The 26,527-nt window shown below is 39.3% G+C and overlaps 1 protein-coding gene across 2 annotated transcripts in view; it reads left to right on the top strand.

The window, feature by feature from the left end:
* Positions 1-26,527, top strand: part of LOC124148664 — a 49,036-nt gene that overhangs the window by 9,778 nt on the left and 12,731 nt on the right. The window contains exons 2-3 of one of the 2 annotated variants that reach the window (XM_046519895.2): positions 8,532-8,720; positions 10,575-12,519. The exons of the other annotated variant lie outside the window; for it this stretch is intronic. Coding sequence (XP_046375851.2) covers positions 8,532-8,720; positions 10,575-10,855 — 470 coding nt within the window. The 3' untranslated portion in view covers positions 10,856-12,519. Of the gene's footprint in view, positions 1-8,531; positions 8,721-10,574; positions 12,520-26,527 lie in introns of those variants that run through there. 2 annotated transcript variants of the gene reach the window in all.

Raw genomic sequence — 26,527 nt, 5'->3', positions numbered from 1 at the left:
AATGTTAAATTTCGTGAATGTCGACCAACACGTACAGATACACGCAGATATTCCGCGACACTACAGTATATACGTGGAAATCATCGTATGATTGCTTCAGAGAAAATATAACCGTAATATACTGCGAAATGTTATCCTTGGCATCGGCAAACATGATAACACAAATACCAATATTACCACTACTATCTTACCAAATATGCCTTGACAGGTGAAGTGAGGTGAAATAAGGTTTAACGTCGCATTCAAGATTATTGCACTTATATAGTGCCGTACATGCGCGCGTGCGTGCGTGCGTGTGTGTGTGGCTGCTTGTACTAGACCGGGCTTATACCGCTTTTCTAGTGCTAGCTCACTTAGATACCATGCCGCAGTTTAACATGAATACCCCATCAGACACAGTATACTGAGTTTGAGCCGACCAGTCCGTGTGACCAATCAGACACTTAATGATGCGAGCATTAGTTCCATCAGTCCGCGTTTTTTGGTATGACGCGGCCTGGGATCGAACCCATGAACCTCGGCTCTCCGAGCAGGCGCTCTACCACTAGACCACGGAGGAGGTCCACTGAAATCAGTGTTATATCCCAACATCGTCCTGAACAGCCTGCTGATCCTTCTCGTCATGGCGAGAAAGGCCAGGACATTGTATTGGCTGAAGGCAATTTTGATTTACCACCATTGACGATTGCAATACAAGGGATAAGGGTTTACAAGGACCCGTTTTGGAACAAATGAGCTGCTTAATTTAAGAAATGTATTTCTAAGAAAGGGAATGATATTGTGAGTGCATATTTAAGGCTGAGGGACCAACCATTCTATATGGTGTGTGTGCGTATGTGTGTGTGTATGTATGTGTGTGTCTGCGTATGTGTGTATGTGTATGTGTATGTGTGTGCGTATGTGTGTGCGTGCGTGTGTGTGTGTGCGCGGATGTGTGTGTGTGAAATTAGGATAGTAGGCTGTTTTGTCTAGTTTCTCCATGTATCAACACCATTGCAAAGACGTCTGTAACTTTAAAAAATGGCATTTCTAGCGGCAAACGGTGAATCACAAAGAACACTCAAACCAATACCACTGCTTTAAGGGGACCACAGTGACCTGACGTCAAGTGACGACGGAACTGTATGTTTGTCTACGTCATCATTTGTCAGTTCATCATGTACATGAGGTAATACGACCCACTGCAGACGACGGAACTGTATGTTTGTCTACGTCATCATTTGTCAGTTCATCATGTACATGAGGTAATACGACCCACTGCAGACGACGGAACTGTATGTTTGTCTACGTCATCATTTGTCAGTTCATCATGTACATGAGGTAATAAGACCCACTGCAGACAACGGAACTGTATGTTTGTCTACGTCATCATTTGTCAGTTCATCATGTACATGAGGTAATACGACCCACTGCTGACGACGGAACTGTATGTTTGTCTACGTCATCATTTGTCAGTTCATCATGTACATGAGGTAAAACGACCCACTGCTGACGACGGAACTGTATGTTTGTCTACGTCATCATTTGTCAGTTCATCATGTACATGAGGTAATACGACCCACTGCAGACGACGGAACTGTATGTTTGTCTACGTCATCATTTGTCAGTTCATCATGTACATGAGGTAATACGACCCACTGCAGACGACGGAACTGTATGTTTGTCTACGTCATCATTTGTCAGTTCATCATGTACATGAGGTAATACGACCCACTGCAGACGACGGAACTGTATGTTTGTCTACGTCATCATTTGTCAGTTCATCATGTACATGAGGTAATACGACCCACTGCAGACGACGGAACTGTATGTTTGTCTACGTCATCATTTGTCAGTTCATCATGTACATGAGGTAATAAGACCCACTGCTGACGACGGAACTGTATGTTTGTCTACGTCATCATTTGTCAGTTCATCATGTACATGAGGTAATACGACCCACTGCAGACGACGGAACTGTATGTTTGTCTACGTCATCATTTGTCAGTTCATCATGTACATGAGGTAATACGACCCACTGCAGACGACGGAACTGTATGTTTGTCTACGTCATCATTTGTCAGTTCATCATGTACATGAGGTAATACGACCCACTGCAGACGACGGAACTGTATGTTTGTCTACGTCATCATTTGTCAGTTCATCATGTACATGAGGTAATACGACCCACTGCAGACGACGGAACTGTATGTTTGTCTACGTCATCATTTGTCAGTTCATCATGTACATGAGGTAATACGACCCACTGCAGACGACGGAACTGTATGTTTGTCTACGTCATCATTTGTCAGTTCATCATGTACATGAGGTAATAAGACCCACTGCTGACAGGAACTGTATGTTTGTCTACGTCATCATTTGTCAGTTCATCATGTACATGAGGTAATACGACCCACTGCAGACGACGGAACTGTATGTTTGTCTACGTCATCATTTGTCAGTTCATCATGTACATGAGATAATACGACCCACTGCTGACGACGGAACTGTATGTTTGTCTACGTCATCATTTGTCAGTTCATCATGTACATGAGGTAATAAGACCCACTGCTGACAGGAACTGTATGTTTGTCTACGTCATCATTTGTCAGTTCATCATGTACATGAGGTAATACGACCCACTGCAGACGACGGAACTGTATGTTTGTCTACGTCATCATTTGTCAGTTCATCATGTACATGAGGTAATACGACCCACTGCTGACGACGGAACTGTATGTTTGTCTACGTCATCATTTGTCAGTTCATCATGTACATGAGGTAATACGACCCACTGCAGACGACGGAACTGTATGTTTGTCTACGTCATCATTTGTCAGTTCATCATGTACATGAGGTAATACGACCCACTGCTGACGACGGAACTGTATGTTTGTCTACGTCATCATTTGTCAGTTCATCATGTACATGAGGTAATAAGACCCACTGCTGACAGGAACTGTATGTTTGTCTACGTCATCATTTGTCAGTTCATCATGTACATGAGGTAATACGACCCACTGCAGACGACGGAACTGTATGTTTGTCTACGTCATCATTTGTCAGTTCATCATGTACATGAGGTAATACGACCCACTGCTGACGACGGAACTGTATGTTTGTCTACGTCATCATTTGTCAGTTCATCATGTACATGAGGTAATAAGACCCACTGCTGACAGGAACTGTATGTTTGTCTACGTCATCATTTGTCAGTTCATCATGTACATGAGGTAATACGACCCACTGCAGACGACGGAACTGTATGTTTGTCTACGTCATCATTTGTCAGTTCATCATGTACATGAGGTAATACGACCCACTGCTGACGACGGAACTGTATGTTTGTCTACGTCATCATTTGTCAGTTCATCATGTACATGAGGTAATACGACCCACTGCAGACGACGGAACTGTATGTTTGTCTACGTCATCATTTGTCAGTTCATCATGTACATGAGGTAATACGACCCACTGCAGACGACGGAACTGTATGTTTGTCTACGTCATCATTTGTCAGTTCATCATGTACATAAGGTAATAAGACCCACTGCTGACGACGGAACTGTATGTTTGTCTACGTCATCATTTGTCAGTTCATCATGTACATGAGGTAATAAGACCCACTGCTGACAGGAACTGTATGTTTGTCTACGTCATCATTTGTCAGTTCATCATGTACATGAGGTAATACGACCCACTGCAGACGACGGAACTGTATGTTTGTCTACGTCATCATTTGTCAGTTCATCATGTACATGAGGTAATACGACCCACTGCTGACGACGGAACTGTATGTTTGTCTACGTCATCATTTGTCAGTTCATCATGTACATGAGGTAATAAGACCCACTGCTGACAGGAACTGTATGTTTGTCTACGTCATCATTTGTCAGTTCATCATGTACATGAGGTAATACGACCCACTGCAGACGACGGAACTGTATGTTTGTCTACGTCATCATTTGTCAGTTCATCATGTACATGAGGTAATACGACCCACTGCTGACGACGGAACTGTATGTTTGTCTACGTCATCATTTGTCAGTTCATCATGTACATGAGGTAATACGACCCACTGCTGACGACGGAACTGTATGTTTGTCTACGTCATCATTTGTCAGTTCATCATGTACATGAGGTAATACGACCCACTGCAGACGACGGAACTGTATGTTTGTCTACGTCATCATTTGTCAGTTCATCATGTACATAAGGTAATAAGACCCACTGCTGACGACGGAACTGTATGTTTGTCTACGTCATCATTTGTCAGTTCATCATGTACATGAGGTAATACGACCCACTCGCTCGAATTCCCACTTCAATCAGACGATTTCTGATGGTTTGGTCGGAAATTCTTCCCATACCAGGCACTTGTCCTGCAGTGTCCGTTGCTGTAGCAAATCGATTCCGAAGATGATGCAACAGGATGTACCGATCCTGAGCAGGGGTGATCACTTTTGGTCTTCCACTTCTGGGATGCTCTTGAGTCGAATTAGAGCGGGTATATGGATCCCATAGTCGAGATATGGTGCTTTTGTGAACGTTGAAGTGTCTTGCAACGGCAGACTGGGACTCCCCTGCTTCCAAACGTCCAATGGCGATATTTCGGTCAGCTGCAGTTAATCTTGGCTTTTTCGATCTCCTTTCACGTCAGAAAATTCGTAATGAACTGATAAATTTTGTACGGTCTTTTATAGTCAGTGTCTCTACTCTTGTTTCCAACACATTGCACGTGCACGGTGCTGAAAACCTTCTCTGAAAGCAATTTACGTGCATCCTTTTTGCTGATAAACGTTTACAAAAAAACATTTTGAGATGTGTTTGCACGCAATGCACAACAAACATGACATGATTAACGGGATTCAAACCTAGGACTTGTCTTTATGACGATTGCTGGGAAAGAAAAATCTAATTGGAATTCTCAAAACACCTATGCGTTTCTATTTTTGAAGAGTATATCATAGCCAGGAGCAATATCTTGTTAATCGAATTAAGTTTATCGTAGTGGTTTGGCCGGGGTTCTACAGTAAATGATAGTTTTCCATCATTTCGAGATGAAAATAGTGGAGGATTAAGTCTTATTGGACTTTCTGTCATTGTATCTTGGTATTTGTTCAGTAACTTGAGATAATTGAATTAATCAGCTATGTTCCGGAATATTCCATAACGCAATCAGTTTGGGAGGTTATGATGATCCGCCTTCGTTAACGATGATAAGATATGACACCTCTTGGCTGATGATTATTACCTTTAGGATGAGAAACTCGAAGGCTTGTGTAACACATGAGTAATTGTCTTCCGCAGTCACGTTTGGCAGACCGTGAGGCTGAATGGAATGAAAACCTTCCTGTTTGTTATGCGCCGGTTAGGCTGACGGTTAAAGCGTTCGCATATCACGCCAAAGACTCAGAAATCCGTACAAGGTGTGAAGCTAATTCCTGGTGATTTACGCAATAATATTGTAGGAATGTGTGTGTGTCTGTGTGTGCGTGCGTGCGTGCGTGCGTGCGTGTGTCCGTGCGTACGTGTGTCCGTGCGTGCGTGCGTCGGTGCGTCGGTGCGTCGGTGCGTGTGGTCCAGACGAATGCCGATTTTTATGGTGCTAGCACACTTGGATACCACGCCGCAGGTCAACATGAATACCCCACTGATGGAACCCCCGACCTGCCGCTCTCCGGGCGGACGCTCTACCTCTAGACCACGGAGGCGGTCCGTGGAACAGAGCCATGGTCCATGTCGTGACAACCAAATGCTGTAACCACTAAGCTGCCCCAAAACCCTTATAGACAGGAAAACACGTTTATTTCTCATAAGTTATCTTGCTGGGAACTATTTTTGCGGAATGTGATTGCTGTGCATTTTCAAACAGGTTTCATATTTACCAATGGGCACTGCGTTCATTGTTTTGTGTTTTATTGATCAGTTGCTGCTGTTGTCTCAAGCTGTCGCTCAGTGTGGAAATTCCGCTTCCTTTCCACGACGAATACACCTGTCCTTTTTGAGTGAGTGAGTGAGTATGGTTTTACGCCGCTTTTAGCAATATTCCAGCAATATCACGGCGGGGAACACCAGAAATTGGCTTCACACATTGTACCCATGTCGGGAATCGAACCCGGGTCTTTGGCGTGGTGAGCGAACGCTTTACCCACTAGGCTCCCCGTGTCCTTTTGATTTAGGAGCGGGGGAGTAGCCTAGTGTTCATCGTTCATCGTCACTCCAATGCCCAGGCTCGTTTCCCTACATGGGTACGATGTGTGAAGCCCATCTCTGGTGCCCCTCCCTGATATTACTAGATAATTACCAAAAGCGGCGTAAAACCATACTCACTTTAATAATATGCATAATCACCATTGTTTGGATTTTTCTGTTGTTAAGCATTACCATAACAATAACCAACCCAGTGTTTAACAACGTTTCCAAATGTATCCATACGCTTTTTCAGTCTCTATTTCCAAAATGAGGAGAAACAATTTTATATTTTATCTTGCTTGATTTCCAATCACAGACAGCAGGATAAGTATGTGGCCAGCATCCCGTATTTTTGAAAATGACATCAATTATCAATTCGCTCTTTGTCGTTAGGAAAATATGTTCATTTTGTGAAAAGGTTTGGCTCTTGTATCTATTCCTAGTCATGACATTGCATTTTTAAAGACCATCAACAAAGAAAGGGCTGTCATTTGTTGATATCAGTATTACAATATACAATATAAACATACCTGGATTTCCTTTGGCAGAAAGGTGAATTATTAATGCATAAACATAATCAGCTGCTTCAGTGGCCGAGCTCGTTATGATTGTGCTGGCACACCTATGCTATAGTGTTTGAAATATTAATTTTTCGTCGTCTTACCGGGTCGATATTGAGGCTTGAGTCAATATGAATTAGACACACATCCTTGTTACCGAACCCCTTCTGAAAACCAATTCCCATTGTTCCGTGTATGGACATTGTTATTAATATTGTAATAACACATTTGTGCAATCGTCGATAATAACACCTATCATAAGAAAACCTTGTGGTGGATCGCCGAAGGCGTTATGACATGTGGCAACATCGATTTTCTTTCCTCAAGGTGGGATCATTATAGTATTGGAGGACATCGTAGCGGTACCCTGGTTATTATGGTGTTTGTAATTTGTTATAGCAAAAGGGAAGTACAGTAAAGTACGGTTATAACGAACTCAAAGGGACTACTAATTTTAGTTCGTTATAACCGTAGTTCGTTATAAGCATATATACAGCATAACTACAGCAACTAGTCGGGACCAAAAAGTAAGTTCGTTATATCCGTAAGTTCGTTATAAGCGTAGTTTACTGTATCATTACTGAACGTATATAAGATGTTTTTCAAAGAAGATTTTAAAGAGCATCATACGACTCTTGCTCAGAAGTTGTTTGAGCAGGGTTACAGCGTTCATGTCATTACAGCAGGGTTACAGCGTTCATGTCATTACAGCAGGGTAACAGCGTTCATGTCATTACAGCAGGGTTACAGCGTTCATGTCATTACAGCAGGGTTACAGCGTTCATGTCATTACAGCAGGGTTACAGCGTTCATGTCATTACAGCAGGGTTACAGCGTCCATGTCATTACAGCATTCACTAGGTTGTATGGTTGATTATAGATTTGACGCAATGGTGACCAAAATATATCTGATGCAATTCCTTATGTCGATCATTTTGGCTGGGTGCCAACGGTGGGGCAGAATACGTTCACCTTTTCCCGCACTCCTGGTGTCATCGCTGTTTGGTAATGATTCATAAACACATGCTCCTGATATAGTGGGGGCGGTCGGGTAGCCTAGTGGTTAAAGCGTTCGCTCGTCACGCCGACGACCCGGGTTCGATTCCCGACATGGGTACAATGTGTGAAGCCCATTTCTGGTGTCCCCCGCCGTGATATTGCTGGAATATTGCTAAAAGCGGCGTAAAACCATACTCACTCACTCACTCCTGATATAGTCGGAATTGTAAATCGCCTCTCCTTTTGGCAAAGGTATCTTATCATTATGAAAAGGGTTTTGTCGCTTTTATATATTAAGGTGAACAGCTGACATGCCTTTGTAAGTGTTTGTGACGGGTGCCACTGTAGGACAGGGTAGGCTCACATTGTCGCGAACGCCCGGTATCATCAGTGCTTGGTAGTGATTCACAAACACATACATAGGACACAGTCAGAATCGTACAATATTACAGACGAATAATATTATTATTTCCAAGACGCTAGTTGATAACTGTCTCTCAGAAACGAGTTCAACTTTAAAGAAATGGAAGAAGAGCTTTTAAATATTTCGTGTAAGTATTTCATACATTGAACATTAACGGAACTATATACCCTGACTTGATCAATGGAATATCGATCAATGCTTTTATTAAACACAAGGGTAAAAATGACAATGCAGCAGAACAAATTCTCAAATGATCCTATGCCATCATCATACTAAATATCATATCGCTAACGATATGATCATAGCAAACTAAAGAGACATAATTACGGAAGTTGGAAATTCATGAAGTTAATAATTTAAAAATCAAATTTCAGATGGGGCAAGGGGAGGCTACTCCCGAAACGCATGCTATTTTTGCACGGACACTGGCAGCAATCCGGACTGTCGAGATTATGACGTCCTGCACAAAGCGAATCTGAACAACAACGACACAGACCAGGAACTGTTGAGGAACTGCTCTGCATCACAGCCTTTCTGTATGATCGAAGTCTACATTAAATTAGGTAGGTCAAAAGTGACTAGCCATAGACTCGTTCAAGTTGAAGGTCCCCGCATATAAAGGTCTACATCAAACTTGTAGCCCGGAAGAAACTGTAGCAGTGGTATACATATTATTGGACATGTTTTTTTATGGGTGACAACTAGCCGATTTTCTATTTTTCACTTTCAAATTTTGGACTTCTAACATGATTAGGCTCATGAGTTAAATGAGTGAAAAGGGCTATATTTACATCAAGAGAAACACTAACCATCTTAATATTCGCGACCCAAAGGAACTATTTTACAATATGCTTGTACTGCCTTTATCAACATATCGCAAGAAAATCAGCTTGGATTAAAGACAGAAAACCACTTACTTAAACCGCTTATTCGTGCACATGCAAAATTATTTTATAAAAAAAAAACATGCAAGGATACATGACAAATATGTGCTCATTACATAAAATATGTCATGCAAGGTCACAGATGCAGAAACAGTTCACCTAGCAGTCGTCAAAACCAACATATTATAAATTTTGTCGTCATCCTTAAGCACGAAAAGATTAATCAAACATTGCAATCATACGTTTCGTCAGCAATATAATCTGTGTCAACTGAACATGTTTCGAATACATCTTTTCAACATTGAGGATGAAAACCGCGTTTAAAAATGGAACATATTGTTTTTAGTGTTGCATATTGTTGTCAGAGAAAAAATAAATCTTTATCCGTTACGGCTGGATCTTTGTGTCATGTAATCTACGTTAAACACACACATACTCAAAAAAATTACAAAAACTGATATTGATCAACATTAAATTAACAAATATAACAAACGTACAAGGCTACTTACAAGTGTATTTATGAGGATATGGACTAACGGTATCACAGACTGATCCTACAGCTAACTGAACAAAAGAAAACTTTGTTGTCAACATAGAACATGACAGCTCGATATTGCGTATTTAGGTCACATCTCAAATTTTCAAACCGTTCTAAATCTTTAATGGGAAATAACGAAAACTAGATTCGTATCCAGAATTGCGGAAAGATGACATAAAACTACAAGGCAGAGTTTAGTTATATTTCATGTTTTAACAAACAAGAATACAACCTTGCTCAGACCAATTCAGCAGCTATGACATTTCAAAGCAAAGGGGAAAGTCAACACACGATGTGATGAATAAGCTACGTTTGGCTTTGAGAATGCTTGTACATTTATTTCGTTAGAGTTGGAGGGATTGTATTAAACAACTGCTGAGGTCCGTTATTGTGTGTGGTTCGAAACTCAGGTTCAGTCCCACTCTCAGCTGAATACCCCTTTCCTTTGGCCGGTACAGAAATAAAAAACATACATCATGCAACATGCAGTGATCTAACTAAAATATTATTCAAAGCAGCAGACTTTTAATTTGCACTTTCGGAGCTTGGCGGCTCAATCGGGAAAGATGTCAGACACGGGGAAGACCGTAAGGGATCCTATTTCGTGAAGTTGTGTACTCACTCTCCACTATTAAAAATATCCACAAAATATTCATGAGCCCTAACGTATTGTACAGTGTATAATCAGTTGACACAAATATAGTTTCAATATTATAATCACTATTCAGTTTTGAAAACAAAGACTGATAATAACAACTGCACCAAAAATATCCATAATGAAACAAAACAGTTACGCCAGTGTCGAAAACCAAAACTACATTCAACTAAAAAAGGACGGGATTTGTCCAACAAATAGTTACACTGTCCGTCCTTTAAGGCTACAGTAAAGTACGGTTATAACGAACTCAAAGGGATAACGAATACGCTCTTGAATGTGTGTTTGAGACATGGATACAAATAGGAATTCCTCTAATGCCTCGACGATTCAATTGCAGGTCTGGTGTACAGCTACATCCGGGACTGCACATCGAATCAGAACGATTCCTTCTCATTCGCCAAGGAAGGGAGACTGAAAGTTATTACCGCTACCAACATCACAACCTGTACGTTCGACAAGCAAACCATGGGTCAGATGTGCTTGACCATATGCAGTGGTCAGTTCTGCAACGGACCGCAGGTGTCAGAAGGTCTGGTATTGGTGCCTTGCTTGAAGAGCGTGCTTTTACCAATCTTGGTAATGGCACTTGGAACACCTGGTGCCAGATTCGTCGTATAAATGGACAAGAACTCGTTGGATTTAGATCAGTTTTGTTTGAAATCAAATGACAAGCCTCTTGATTGACTGTATGTATTTAATTGGCACGTGTTATATTTTGTATTTGTCAACTCAATAAAACAGCGTACATCAGTCAGGTCACGTTTGACCATAAGTGACCGAAATAGTTTCCGATGTAATTCCTTCTTTTGACTTGTACCATATGTTACCGTGTTTGTTCAGATGAACACTTGACTTGCCTTTGCATGTGTTTCTGATGGGTGCCTAACGTGGAGCAGGATACGCCCACCTTTTCGCGAACACCCGGTGTTTGATAGTGATTCATAAATTCATGATTTTGATAGACATTTTGTAACGTTCTTGTGATTGATGATAAGTTTCTCAGCTTTCATTTCGATAGTATATGTGTCATGCTTTAACATCAGATGTTTTTCATACCAAACGGTGTTTGCACACTCGTTTACAAATATTCTGTGCAAATAATGTCATCATTTCGATATCAAGTTACGACTGGGGAAAATCTTCACATCAATCGATCATACCTTGATATTTTGATAGCAGATCATTTAAAAAAAACACGTCCTAGCTTGAATACTAATTTCTATAGCGTCGTGCATGCTGGTGTGTACTTGTGGTTGTACAGGGGGTACCACCTATTACCATTTTTGGGTATGACGCGACCAGAGGATCGAACCTCCAAACTTCCGCTCTGTGGGTAGACGCTCTATCTAGTACACCACGGAGGCGGTTTGATCACTGTCTTGTTGATACAATCAAATGGGCATAACGACGGTTTTCTCTTACTTCAACTTGTTTGAACAGCTTCCATTTGAACGATCCATCTGTATTAAAGGTTATGGGGAACGAGTCATGCCTCGACAGTGTATTTTGTATTATATGTAATTAGGTAATACCCCGAAGACATACCCTCGTCGATAGCACTCTGATCCCCAAGGTACATATAAAATGTCAAGTTTAATACACATATTGGTAAATGTCTTGCCTGTCAGACATTCCGAGTGCACTTATGTAAATCGATAAAGTAATCATAGTTATTGTGTAACATACATTTCAAATTGTTTTTGGCATTTTTGTTGTCCAATAAATGCGAACCGTGTAATTGAAAGTGTTATGCGTGAAAAGGAACATTTATTCTTGATTATCTTAGATATTTGATGTGTGTGAGCACTAAGTTCAATAAGTGGGAAAGTAAAAATAAACTTATCAGGTAAAACCAGGACTGTACGTTGCATGTGAAAGATTCATTGTCTGTTTGTTTTTCTGCGCTGTGAGATGAAAGTTAAAGGAATATTGAGTGTTTAGGCAAGTTCATGTCCTTTCTAAAATACAGTTATGAACCTGGAATGAGTGAAGGTGCTGGTACTGGCAACTGTTTTTGGTTTCTTTCTTCATCTTATTTTTAACAAAGAAAATGACTTGTCAAGGCGTTAAATAAGTATCACTGTACTTTGTTTTTATCAGAAATTATGTTAAGAATGCCCCTATGGGCGTTCAACTTGGTGATGAAACTAGCAACTATAATTGCCTCATCCATCCTTTTTATTATCAAAACACTTCATATGCTTTGCATAATTTACATTGGACAAATTCCAAAGTCATCAACGTGTTTGTAAGATAAAACTCAATAAATCTTATAAATATAATGATGTTTTGTTTTTGTTCTATTTTTGTTTGATTTGTACTTCATGCTATTCCCACTTTACCGGACGCCTAATGGGATTGTAAGGGATATCTAGTCTGTCTCCAAGACCCTGGAGAATCACAATAAATCAGAATGATGTGCCAGAACAGAACAGAACGTTATTTGCTCCGAGGTCGATAAACTCAAATTACATGATGGCGGAAGAGGGTTTGCATGAGGATTGAACACATTTCATGATAATATTACAAAATGTGCTTTGTGTTTTCATAAATCCGAGTTGTGTACATTGAAAGGGAGACTGAAAACATTCGGTGCAGCTGAATAGCATTCAGGAAGAAAAATCTTACGTTCTGAGTTAAGATATGGACACACAAAAATGTAATGATATTCATCTCAAATATCGGATACATAAAAAAAGAGTATTTATCCCATCTAGATTGCCCTCATCCTGAAATTAGGCATTGTTATTTTATTTATTATATATATAAATATATTTTTTTATATAACTAATGGATACCTAGTAGGTACCATACTAACTGGCATGTACAGCATCAAATGAGTGTCATGACAGAAGAATCAACTCAGCATTTGCCTAGGGTAACGTGCCACCATTTACTAACGATCATAACTGATATTAATGTTTAGGAACGGGTCTTGTAAGAGTTGAACGATCGGCACTGTTGTCTTCGTGAAGGGTGTGGCCATGCGCGAGAAGTATACTGTATCTTTGTTCACTGCTACCTTCCATGTTCACTGTTGGACACTGTCCTGAATAGACTCCAGTGGCCTCAGTGTGTGAGCTGGCTGTTTGTGTAGCATTGTCCCCGACGGTTTTGATGTTGACAGATGAAGCTCTAATAATGTGCTAAAGCGCGGTCCATTGATGACATCGGCGTTGCCACATCTTCTTCAAGCGTCATTGTTGTAAAACCCCTTCAGGCTCAGCTGTTTCTCCAGATCACCTATCCAACGTGTCCACACGGCAAGCTCTAATAATTTGTGTCGTTACTTGAAGCAACAGATGAAGGGATTGAAACGAATAACAAAACAAGTATTCCAGAAATCACCATATTTTTGTTTTATGACAAGACCCGTTATGGTATTATTGTTGTGTATTTAATTTACAACGGTAGTCGTGTGATGAAAACAAGATTCTTTTTTATATCTGAAGGAAGTATATTACTCAAATGATAATGTTACCTCTTAAAAGATAACAGTCATTGACAAATTTAGCTGTAAAACGTCATGGACAACGGTGCCTAAATGGTAAGATAGACTTAGGATGCAGCAAAGACGAAGCAACAACTGAAATATGCTTAACTGCTCCTGAATTTCAAAGGGCTGGTGGTCCTGTAGCAGTAACGTTGGCGGTCATTTATAAAACAGACAGACAGTTTATTCGTATATGTGGCGTATAAACCAATAGTACATCATGTTTAAATTAAGGCGTAAATGTTGCAATGAGCGTACCTTAATATATGCTGTGGAGTAACAAAAGATACTAGTTCACAAACGGATTGTGTTCTTGCGACTTTGTGATACAATAATACAGCTCGCATAAATAGGAGATTATCGTCATTAGTTTGTTTTAGTATCAGAAACTTTTCATAAGAGGGCCTGGCTACAAAATCCTGGGGTAAATATTTAATTCTTATGTAACTGTATTCTGGACAAATCATTAACACGTGACATTCATCTTCTGTGCCATGGTTGCAGTAAAAAACATGTCGTATTTCCTGTTTCAGGAGTTTGGGAAAATCTGGCAGCTCCTTCATGCAAATCATGACAATTACATCTAAAGTTTGTTAATACTCGGCTCAGTTTTAGGCTTTTATAGCTAACACATATGTCTCTGGTGTGATTTGAAGCTTGAAATATGAATAGTAAGTTAAGGATTTCGATTCTTTGACATCGTTGTACCACTCTTGTTGGTAAATGTCTTTACATCTCTGTTTAAACAGACACACGAATAGATCTTTATTTCCGACGTCCTGGTAAATCCAGACATGTCAATCACCAAACTGTAATATGGTAGTTCCCACAGATGAAACCCAGTTAATATCTCCAACAACATCTAATTTCTTTCATAAATCATAACATCGTTTAGAATATCTTGTAGAAGGCTGTCTAGCAACTCTTATCCAGTAAGCTATAATCAATAGCATCTTCGTTCGTCGTCTGAAAGTTGTTTTAGATGACGAACGAAGACCTGCTACTGACATTCAGAGTGATTGAGTAGCTGATGCGCCGAGCCTGACCACTCAATCCATTTTGCCGTCTCCTTCGACCAGCATAGGTTGCTGGGGAAATACATACATAACCCGGAATCCCCAAAGCTACTCGGGCATGACACAAGTATGTACACTACATTTCAAAAGTCACTTCCCCTGTATCGCGAAACTATTTCGCTATGCGTTCGCGATAGTGCCGTGAAAGTATCGCGAAAGTGACTCGAAAGTGGCGCGATAATACCGCGAGAGTGGCTAGAAAATGCTGCGAAAGTTGCGCGCTGATGCCGCGAAGTTTCGCGTAAGTGGCGCAAAAGTGCCGTGATAGTGCCGTGAAAGTGGCGCGATAGTGGCGCGATAGTGCCGTGAAAGTGGCGCGATAGTGGCGCGATAGTGGCGCGATAGTGCCGTGAAAGTGGCGCGATAGTGCCGCAAAAGTCGGTAATAGTGCCGAGAAAGTGGCGCCATATTGGTACACTGCATGTACACTTCAGAAATGCTGTCGTGCGTTACTTCCCCATGTATGTCGGATGTATGTTCAATCTAACCTGGAGCTATATAAGCCTGTTGCTCGTGTTATATTTAAAGAGGTGTAGGTGGTAGGTCCATTAACAGTATAAAGCTTTACATGGATAAAAAATTATGTTCTTAAAACTGTATTTTTTCCGCAAGGATGCATGACCTATTCTATATTAATCAATAAGAAATTAATGGAAAAAAATAATATTCCCTGATGTGTGTAACTCATTTGTATAAGTTATCAATAGTCTTCGTAATTGGGAGTAGTGTAAGAGAACGCAATTCCCAGCGGTGCCTGAATACACTTTTTTTTCTAGATTTACCCCGATTTTGGTCCTCAGTTCATCTGATTCATACACAATAAGGACTTGCGTTCGTCCGTAAATGCCTGAAATGCTGAGTGTTAACAGCGGCCATCACTGTCTCTGTTTAGCATTTAGCATTCAGGATTAAATATATGAAAATACATTTCGCTTTGATGTGCTTATGAAAACGGAATAACTTTCCTCAAAACGAAGTAGAAACCAGGTGATACACGGATGATACATACATGTAAGGAAGAGAATTTATGGATGGTAACTTTATTATGAGGAACACAATGTTTCGAAGTAATATTTACTCTTTCATCAGGTGAAGGAGTAAGTATACACTCCAAAACATTGTGTTCCCCAAATTAAAGATGTCTTCCTTATGTGTTGAACTTGTAAATGATTTTCAAAGACATGATCCATAGACGGTTTTAAAATGATAGGTCAAACACTGTGTTGTTTATCTGTTCCACATAGTGGTAAGTTGTAAGATTAGTTTCTGCTCGTTAATCAGACAAACTACTGCTACACTGGGTTTGTGCAAAAGTTGATGCACGTATACACATGTCGAGTGTCTCAGATACGCGGGGTCTACTTATTTACTTTTTTAAATTGGGACTTTAACGTGGCCAGGCCATTTAGTGTTTTGTCGAAAAGGGTATGTCCGAGAAGGTTGGGCAACCTAGGGGGGCTTTTAGGGTTGTTTACCTAATTTGGATAACAAATTTGGAATTTTGAAATATGCCATGCAAAAGATGGAGAGGGGACTAAATGTAGTTTTAGTAGATGTAGTTCTAAGTATGTTTTTGTAGATTTAGAATTTTAAGGTTTATTGGCAGCTTGTTTGTTGTACTTTGTTAGATGCGGCCGAGTAGGCCTGTTTTGATTAGATATATGCCTAGTGCTTTAAAGGTTTGTAAGTCATTTAGGGGGTTTAGTACCGTTGCTAGTGTCATTTGATTGTTGCAGTTTAGAGTGGATTGGAGTGTTGTTCTATGTTGCTGGTACTGTGTGCAATATAGTATTATGTGTTCAGGAGTTTCTTTTAAGTTGCAGTGGGGGCATTTCCCGGATTGGTGTTTTTTTAGTTTGGTGTAGGTGGGAGTTTAACTTAGTGTCGCCTGTTTGTAGTTTAGTTATTTTTGATAGTTATTTTGCCACTTTTGTATTACTTTTAATTTAATCTTTTTACATTGGTAGGTTGATGCTTACTTCTTCTAATTTTAGAGCAGATTTGGCTGCTTTGTCTGCGTGTTCATTGTCAAACACTCCAACGTGGGCAGGGATCCATACTATTTCTATGTCTTCACCTAGTTTACGTAGATTGTTGGCGCTTTTAATTATCTGTTGTATTAGTTTTTGGCGTTTTTTTGTGTTTTAGTTTTTTTATAGCCTGGAGCCCACTTAATGAATCTGAAAGGATTAGGGTTTTTGGTGGCGGGGTCTGCAGATATAGTTGTGATTTGATGAATTCTTTATTCTCTAGACATTCGAGAGCGAACCAGACTGCAACATTATTCACAATGAATATACTCAGAATATCTACTCCAATAAAAAAAGCACCCCACAGTTTATTATGTAACTTATAGCGAGACAACTCGGATAGTTAATTACATTGTCTACTCACAATGCTAAGCAGGTGCACGAAATAACAGGAAGAGTCATGAGTTATATAACATGAGAAACGTGGAAGATGAAATCCACCTTCCAGCAAATTGTATTCATTAGGAGTAGGGTAGATTCAGCTGTGCAGGCAATTGAATAGTAGCGTTAACCAGTGGCATTTAAGACGTTTTTTACATTTAAGAACATATGTAATACTCATGGTCATTAGGACGGAAGCGCAACAGATATGAACGATATCGATAGGTTTGTGCGAGGAACAAGGATTACCATATATTTGTGACACAAGATCTACATGTATACTGTATTTTTCAGTGAGTATTTGTACGTGGGCCTATGGCCTTTATACTGAAAAATAAAGAATTGAATTGAAATAAAGAATTAAATTGAGTTGACACAAGATCATATTTCTTCGTCAGCAACATCTCACATATCCTGTGGTATCGTTTTTGCTTAGAATATAGAACAATGACTTCAAACACATTACACTATGCAGTCATTTTGTCGTCTTGTTCTTAACATTCCTTCACTGAAATAGGATTGCTACGCAGTATTTAATTAACTTGTTACGTTGATTCGAGACCAGAGAACATGTTATGTATCGATACCGGTTGTTTATTAATGTTCACTAAAGGAGGGAGGGCTACAATTGACAAGGACCTCTAGGCTACATGTCATGAAAATATGTTTCTCATGTCGTTGTGTTTAGTTATACGTGTGCGCCTGCACTAATGAAGTAAGTGAATGTTAAGAAGACGAGATAGCATGTACCTGTATCATCCATCACACAAAACAATGTAGGTATGGTTTGACACTGTTTTAGAACGTTTTGTAAAACGGATAGGACAAAACAAGCCAGTGCTGGCTTCTGTTGCTGCCTTTCCGAATATCTGAATAAAAAGGTTATCATACTCATTGCCAGATATTACGTTCTAAAATAGGAACATTTACAACGCAGGATTGTTTGCTCATTTATTATGTACCACACCATATATTTAAGGAGTGTAGGACATTTCCCCCACACCGACAGTCCCCTACTCGGACAATATCCCGTACTGACATTTCCTCACATTGAATAAATTAATAATTTATATTACAGTTTGACAAACTATTTTAATATAAACATGAAAAGTCATCATCACATGTCAAGTTCACTACATGTCACCAGCTGGAAGTGACATGGGAAAAAGATTTTACTCTTTGTTCAGCTCTCCTTCATTTAAAGACACATTTGACCAAAAAAAGCACGAACTGCTTGAGTGACCTCCTTTCATCAGGTTGAAAGGATTACCCACAGAGAAAGAAAGGATTAGAAATCGACATGCCATTACGTATTCACTACCAACGTCCTCTAATATTAAACTGATACCCTTGGTATCCCCTAATGAGATCTTGTATACTTTGTCACACCCGGTAATTGTTAAGATCACAAATCCTATCTACAGCCAGGCAATCTATACATGTTTCCAATACCCTGATATAATTAGTGGTGAATGCTAGAAAACACATCCTGAAAGATATCCTGAGACGCCTCCAAATGTCCACTTCATAATTCTTACAAAAAGTAATATTCTACAGTAATAACATTTGAAGGCTAATCCACAAATACCATCGCATCAATTGTTACGGAGTGGTGACCAGCATTCGTAAATGCAAAAATTGCAAAAATCAAACTGCCGAGGATAGAATGCACTTTAAAGCGAGCTGCAATCTTCTTTCTGATATTAGATATTCGTTAAGGAGATATTCATAATAATAAAAATAACACGTCCCCTTTTACTTCTGGAAATCCAAAAGTCCAGAAACTCTACGGTCTTTGCCCAGTCTCGGTTAAAGGTATTTACAAAATTAAACATGCTGTTTTATGAACATACCAAGGAAGAAGAAATTGTTCAAAAATTGTTCAAAAACCCAATATTTACACTAAGAAGTGTGGCCCATGGGCGAGAATATGTTCCTTTACCCAAAAGTAATCGTATTGAAAGAAAACAAGGGGCTCAAAGTGAAGCATTTTTATTGTATTTTGTTAAGAAAATCCAAGTCAGAAGTGTTCGGTCCGACTTGGCCCGTGCTGTCAAAATCAAATTAAACCTCACAGATGTGTCATCAAATGGATTCACATCTATAGATTAGTATTATATCTACCTAAATACCACTTTATAGTGTCTCAGATCGCTGTACTTAAAGAAAACAAGGGGCTCAAAGTGAAGCCCTTTCCCCTCTGTATTCTCAACATAGTCTCTATCAGAAGTGTTTGGCTTGTGTTGAGTCCGACTTGGCCCGGTCGGTCCAAATCGACTTTAAACACACAGATGTATCTTCAAATGGATTCATATCTATAGATTAGTATTAAATCTACCTATGTACCACTTTATAATGTCACGGTACATCGTATTTAAAGAAAACAAGGTGCTCAAGGTGAAGCCCTTTCCCCTCTACATTCTCAACATAGTCTCTATCAGAAGTGTTTGGCTTGTATCTTCAACTCTGCACAGCGAATCGCGGCGCCTTAGACGACTGGGCCACCCGTGCCCCCGACACACAAGAGACTCAGTAACATTCACGCACCATTGGGAATATCAAAGTAAGTTTATACAGCAAACTACGGTTATAACGAATTTCAAAGGGAACATAATTGTAGATCGTAATAATTTAGTTCGCAAGACAATGGGCAATGGGCAAGCATCGTGTCCTGGAGATGATGGAATCAAATTTCACACCAACTGTCAACTATGGCAAAACTCAACGATCGTGTCAATTATGCAAAGTGTCATTAATTTGACTTGGGGTGTGTTATTCATGATGCAGTGTAATATGATCTGGACAGTAAAGCAGTAGAATAACGTGCAACAAATTATTCATGATAATTTCCGTCGTTGTGTTCATGGCTATTCACAGTGACAAACATTAACAGACGGCAGACTATCGTTGTCACAACATAATATCCCCTTGTTCAAGTTGGCGATATAATTTATTCATCTGGAAGATATTGGAATTCAAACCACAGTGAATTACGCTACACTTCAGTGCATTTTTACAAAATAAATCATATGAAACCCTATTGCTGATGTGATTTCTGCTGTCACGTTGTCATTTCCGGTTTGGTTGTCTCAAACAACAATCAGTAACGTAATCAGTGGCGTTGCTTTTCAGAGGCCTATTCGTGTGCTATTGTGGCCTTACAGTCATAGTGATCGCTAAGCACGCCGCGGACTCGAGTTCCATTTCAAATGTGTATCTTACTCATTCCAGAGAAAAAGTGTGTCAAGGTAAACACAACAGGTTCTCAGGATTTAGATTTAAGTCCCAAAAGAAACAGAGGCTGTGTGTGTTTTGACTAAATACGTTCTGCCATATAACACAAGGCGGGATCTCAATATCCCAAACTCTAAAAAAATCCACAAAAAAATTGTATTTATGTTAATGTTTTAATTCTTTAGTTACCGCGTCCCTTTCGCGCGTCAATGCGTTTATAGCAATTCCACTGTTGTAACAATCGTTATATCAAACTGGTGCAGAGTCTTGGGGAAATGTAATGACTGCAATACAATCAAGCATGTCAGAAGAGAAATGTTGGTCCTTTTGTGAAACCATTAAAGTCTGTAATAGATCAATCACATATTCTTATTTGATAATATTTCTTAAGAAAATACAGTAAAAGAGCTTGACTTTAACGGCCCAGTTTTCTTTAAATGCCATACACTGTGACATTATAAAGTGGTATATAGGTAGATATAACACTAATCTATAGATGTGAATCCATTTGAAGATACATCTGTGTGTTTAAAGTTGATTTTGACAGCCCGGGCCAAGTCGGACCCAACACAAGCCAAACACTTCTGATAGAGACTATGTTGAGAATGTAAAGGGAAAAGGGCTTCACTTTGAGCCCCTTGTTTTCTTTATATACCGCGATCTGACACACTATAAAGTGGTATTTAGGTAGATATAACAATAGTCTATAGATGTAAACACATCTGAAGATACATCTGTGCGGTTTAATTTGATTTTGACAGCCCGGGCCAAGTCGGAACGAACACTTCTGACATAGATTTTCTTAAGAAAATACAGTAAAATGCTTCACTTTGAGCCCCTTGTTTTCTTTAAATACGATGTACTGTGACATTATAAAGTGGTATATACGTAGATTTAATACTAATCTATAGATGTAAACACATTTGAAGATACATCTGTGTGTTTGAAGTTGATTTTGACAGCCCGGGCCAAGTCGGACCCAACACAAGCCAAACACTTCTGATAGAGACTATGTTGAGAATGTAAAGGGAAAAGGACTTCACTTTGAGCCCCTTGTTTTCTTTAAGTACAGCGATCTGAGACACTATAAAGCGGTATTTAGGTAGATATAATACTAATCTATAGATGTGAATCCATTTGATGATACATCTGTGAGGTTTAAGTTGATTTTGACAGCCCGGGCCAAGTCGGACCGAACACTTGTGTGACTGTTGAGAGTATAGGGAGAAGAGGTCTACTTTAACCAACGTGTCTGCTTTAAATACGACGAACAGTGACATTATAAAGTGGTATTTATTGAGATATAGTACGTTCCTATAAATATAAACACTATGCCGACAGATGGAAATGTGTATCACGATAGCTAGAAGTATTTGATACGTTTTAAATCTTATTTCGGTTAACGATTGCTCTTTTACAGGTTAGCTAGATCAGCGACGCGTACACATAGCTCCACTTTCTGGTTTTCAAGCGATTTACTCCGAATTACTTAATTATGGTGCACTTTTTTGTTTGGTGATTGTTCATTCATGTCATGTGTTTATATTGCATCAATTATATGAAGGTATGATCGCCGATAATGAAGTAATTAGCCAATAACACTTTGGCCCGTCTTGGCCCGGCCCGGCCCGACTTTTAGGCAATCCCGCCAATAACACTTTGGCCCGTCTTGGCCCGGCCCGACGTTTAGGCAATGCCATGTACATGTATATTTTTTGTGGATACATGTATTACATATTTTCGTTGATATGTGGATATATCAAGCACAAAGGCACAAAAAGTTTATGAAAGATGAATTGGTGCCTTGATATATATATTCAACGAGAACGAATCTTGTATTTTCTCCGCGATCCTGATGTGTATCATCGTTTAATGGGTCATTCATTAAATGTATGTTGTGAGGCGAAATTAAAGGAGCCGCTCAATTTACACAGTGTCGTCCGTTTCGCGTGAACTACCACCCTACCCTGTCAGTAAGAGTTATGTAATCGGTACACAAATATATTTGGTGCGATGTCAGTGTGGAAGGAGTTTGAATTACGTCCGCCACTGGCCACAGAAATCCTCAAAGTATAGTAACAATCAACAAGGCCAATGCCGTACTAATAACCTAGTGACTCACGTAACAACGGCTGCCAGTCTGTCTGCTACAGCTACCATACCATCATCCCTGTCACAACTGGCGTATTAACGGCTTATTCAAAATATTAATTGTAGAAACGTCGTTAACAGACTAAAGTACGTCGTATTCAGTCCTCAACTGGATGTTACATTCCTTATATCATCTAACAGCCCTGTTTGTGAAAATATGTACTAGACATAAGATTTAAAGGCTAATTAAATCAATTGTAAGACCGCATAGACCATAAAACCGAATAAAATATGTTTTGGTATCATCTCTTGTGTATTAGATGATGGTAATGACCTGAAATGTTATAACGTTAGATTAAGAAGGAGAAACACTGAAGTGTTTTACAATACTTGGAAACATGAGCAATAAGATGTAGCAGCATAAACATGCATGGAATAAGGAAAATGGTGCAAACAAATTGAAAAGGATTTTAATACAAAATTATTAAACTAAATAAGTTGCCTGAACAGAAGGGGTACCCAAACTTGTTTGACAGTTATTCGTGTGTTGTAGACAGTCGAATGGGACTCATGTGTGTACGTAGGGTACGCATATCTATTGCCAGTTTTAGTACTCATACACTTTCTCTTTTTGTGTTGATATCATTTCTATTTTCGTACATGATATGATTTTATTTTTATCTTTGGCTGCTATGTTTATATATGTTCGAGTCTGTCCCTCATAAATTGACATCGTTCTGCCTCGCTATTGCATCTCTTGACTACAGGAGATCTACAGCATATAGGGGATCTAACTGCAATTCTTGTTTTAACCAAGCCCGGGTTTGACATTCCAGTAACTGGATTCAGGTTGATTGCAAGATATGCATACCTCGTCATAGTGATTGTTTTGATTGATTTGTTTGTTTGTTAGTTGTATAACGCCGCACTTAGCAATATTTCAGCTGTATGACGGCGGTCTGTAAATAATCGAGTCTGGACCAGACAATCCAGTGATTGACATCATGTGCATCGATCCACGAAATTGGGATACGATGACATGCGTCAACCAAGTCAGCGAGCCTGACCACCCGATCCCGGTAGTCGCCTCTTACGACAAGAATGGGTTGTTGAAGATCTTCACGGGTCCACTGACGCAGGGATTTGTGTAAAGTCATTCAGACAGCGTACAATGCCAACTCAAAAATTATTCTCAGTGTCTCCGCAAAGTAATATAGTACGGTACTTGGGGTACATGTGAGATTATACTCAGGTTAAGGAGATGTTTAATCCATATAACGTGTTATCATTCTACCTAACAATGTATTTAATGAAATGAATGCAAAACAAACTCAACGGCTAAAAGGTTTAATTGAAAAAAACTACCCCTGGTCTTGCCTAATAAAACAACTGCAACCCGACACAGATTATACGCAACTTACAAACACAATCATAATCTGGTTAATCTGTATCACTCAACGAGTTGGAGCCGCTTACTCTGCCGACAGTATGACAGTATTGGGCAGCTCGGTAATTAGGAGGTAAAACCAGGCAGGTACACTGGTCACACTTGTCTGGTCTTACTTATGATTAGGTCGTGTGTCAATTTGGAGTGAACATTAGCAAGTAGTATCTGCGAAACTATTTGCTCCTTTTATGGGATCGATCAGTTTTATGACCATGGGCCTCGGCATAAGCGTGGTGTTGGAAGACAAGTTATACATGTACATCCGATATGGTGACTGTTTTTCGCTCTTAATATTCTAAATACATTCATAATACCACAACATTTTAGTTCTCCTTGAAACTTTACAGTCACTTCAATATGTACAATAGATTGAACGAGAACAAATGATATATTGCAGATTATTAAATCATTGTCTCTATTATCAGCCGCTACGTTTGTATCGTTTGCATTGTACAAAGAAATATTTTGTCTTCCTTTTGCAGATTTAGCCCCAGAATGTGCTCATTCGAAGTAGGAACGAAAATAATTGCTTATCATGAGTATATATGATACAGTTAAATGTTACTTGTACACTGTAGACGTATTCACTTTAAAGTCGTATACGACCTTCGCGAGCGAGTTGAATGATCCAGGTTAATTGGAATGAAGTCTAGAAAGGGTTATAAAGTTTGTATTTGGTAATGTGTAGGTTTGTTAAATATGATTTTTTTAAATTCCTTTTATTTCTGTATGTAAAAACATAATTATGCGCTTAAAAACAGAGCTGACTTGATGGGAGATATGGCGCGAGCCACCTGAGATTGTCTTTTTGACACGGTTTAACCTTACTGTGTCCTCACCCTGGTTGTTGTTACCGTTGTTATAAGGGATTAAGAGCTACGGCTCATTGCATTTTTTGGTTACAGTCTGTATCACTAAAGTGGACATGTGCAGGTGAACTCTGTTCAATTAGTATATGAAATGCCCAAAAATGTGAACTCCAGACAATAATAACCTGAGGGTAAATCCACGTGCGTCTGCCTTTCCCCTCGTTCACCTTCGAAATCCTTGATTATTATATCATGCCAGAGTTCTGAAATTCAGTGACAATGTTGCTGAACGGTAGAATCTGATGGACGTATTGTGCAGAACGTGTTTGACACTGTGGGTTCCAGGACCACTAACACTCTGAGCTAAAAAAACCCGCCCCAACATCTACAAGTTTGTAAGCTTGTAGACTTCATTAAGAAGAAATTAACAGTCCCATGCTGAGACCTTTTTCAAAATTCAGGCCGGTGGCAGGCTGCCAACAAAGAGAAGAAAATATCGCAACACCGACACAAGTGTGCTCAGTCAAACAAAGAACTTACGACCGGCAGAAAACAACTCCAGTTGAGTATGCCGATGCTGTATCTCAACCGTGTTGGCCTGAAAATTTAAACATGCTAATTAAATCCATAATCGAAAAATTATTTTTAATAGAAACCGTATCTTTATTTGTTCTTGCACTGTATCATATCGTGTATTTCATCTGTATATGTGTAATGTGTATATGTATAAATGACTACACTTATACCGCATATTCTGCAACAGACTATAATTAATCACCTTATTATTGTCTCTCCATTTACCATGGCTGACTGCACTTATACCCTTTTAACAGTGGACACCGATTTCAGTATACATGTAGGCTTTTGGTTCAAAAAGGAATATGCAGGAAGTTATATGTAACAATTAACTGTGTACTAATTACATGTTTGAATGTTATCAGATTTGCGTTCTGAGATACAGTAATGTAAGCATCTTCTACAATTAACAATACATGTATATAATAAAATACAAAACTCTCTGCCGGAATTTTTTGTGGAAATCATTCGATCAAGTAAAAAATGACTGCGTGACAAGACGAATCAACTATTTATACCCGATAAAAGAAACTGCCGTATTTTAGGAATAGTGCTATATATATAACAGGACATTTGAAATTGTTAACAAGCAGATACATTAGATACAGTGACTAGACTACAGGTACGTAATCCGTATCAATCAAAGGTGTAAAAAAACTGAAAATCATATCTGTCGGAGACCTACCAAATTACCAAGTTTCATCATTACTATATTTATTACAATGCAAATACTTTAGTGATACATTTTTCAGAGGAGAGGGCATACAAACAAGTATATTGCTTCCATGTGTGAATGCAGGTTGTATTTGGCATCTCAGTTCTCAGTTTCATTCCGGTTGTATATCTGAATTTGTATATGGAACCATGCGAACAGCATGACAATTACATGCTATTCGTCAGTCTACAACACACATAACACGGTCAAACAATTTTGGGCACCGCTTATGCAAGTTATTTAGTACAATAATGTTTTATTAAAATCTATTTCAATTTGTTTTCACCATTTTACCTATTGGCAGTCGTTGTTACGTGCGTCACTAGGTAATTAGTACGGCATTGACCTTGCTGATTGTTACTAACCTTTGAGGATTTCTGTGGCCAGTGGCGGACGTAATTCAAACTCCTTCCACACTGACATCGCACCAAATATATT

Source organism: Haliotis rufescens, unplaced genomic scaffold (assembly GCF_023055435.1).
Source record: "Haliotis rufescens isolate VD_foot unplaced genomic scaffold, xgHalRufe1.0.p SCAF_13, whole genome shotgun sequence".
NCBI classification, from domain to species: Eukaryota; Metazoa; Mollusca; class Gastropoda; order Lepetellida; family Haliotidae; genus Haliotis; species Haliotis rufescens.
The sequence above is the reverse complement of the archived record's forward strand: the minus strand, read 5'-3'. Positions and strand labels throughout refer to the sequence as shown.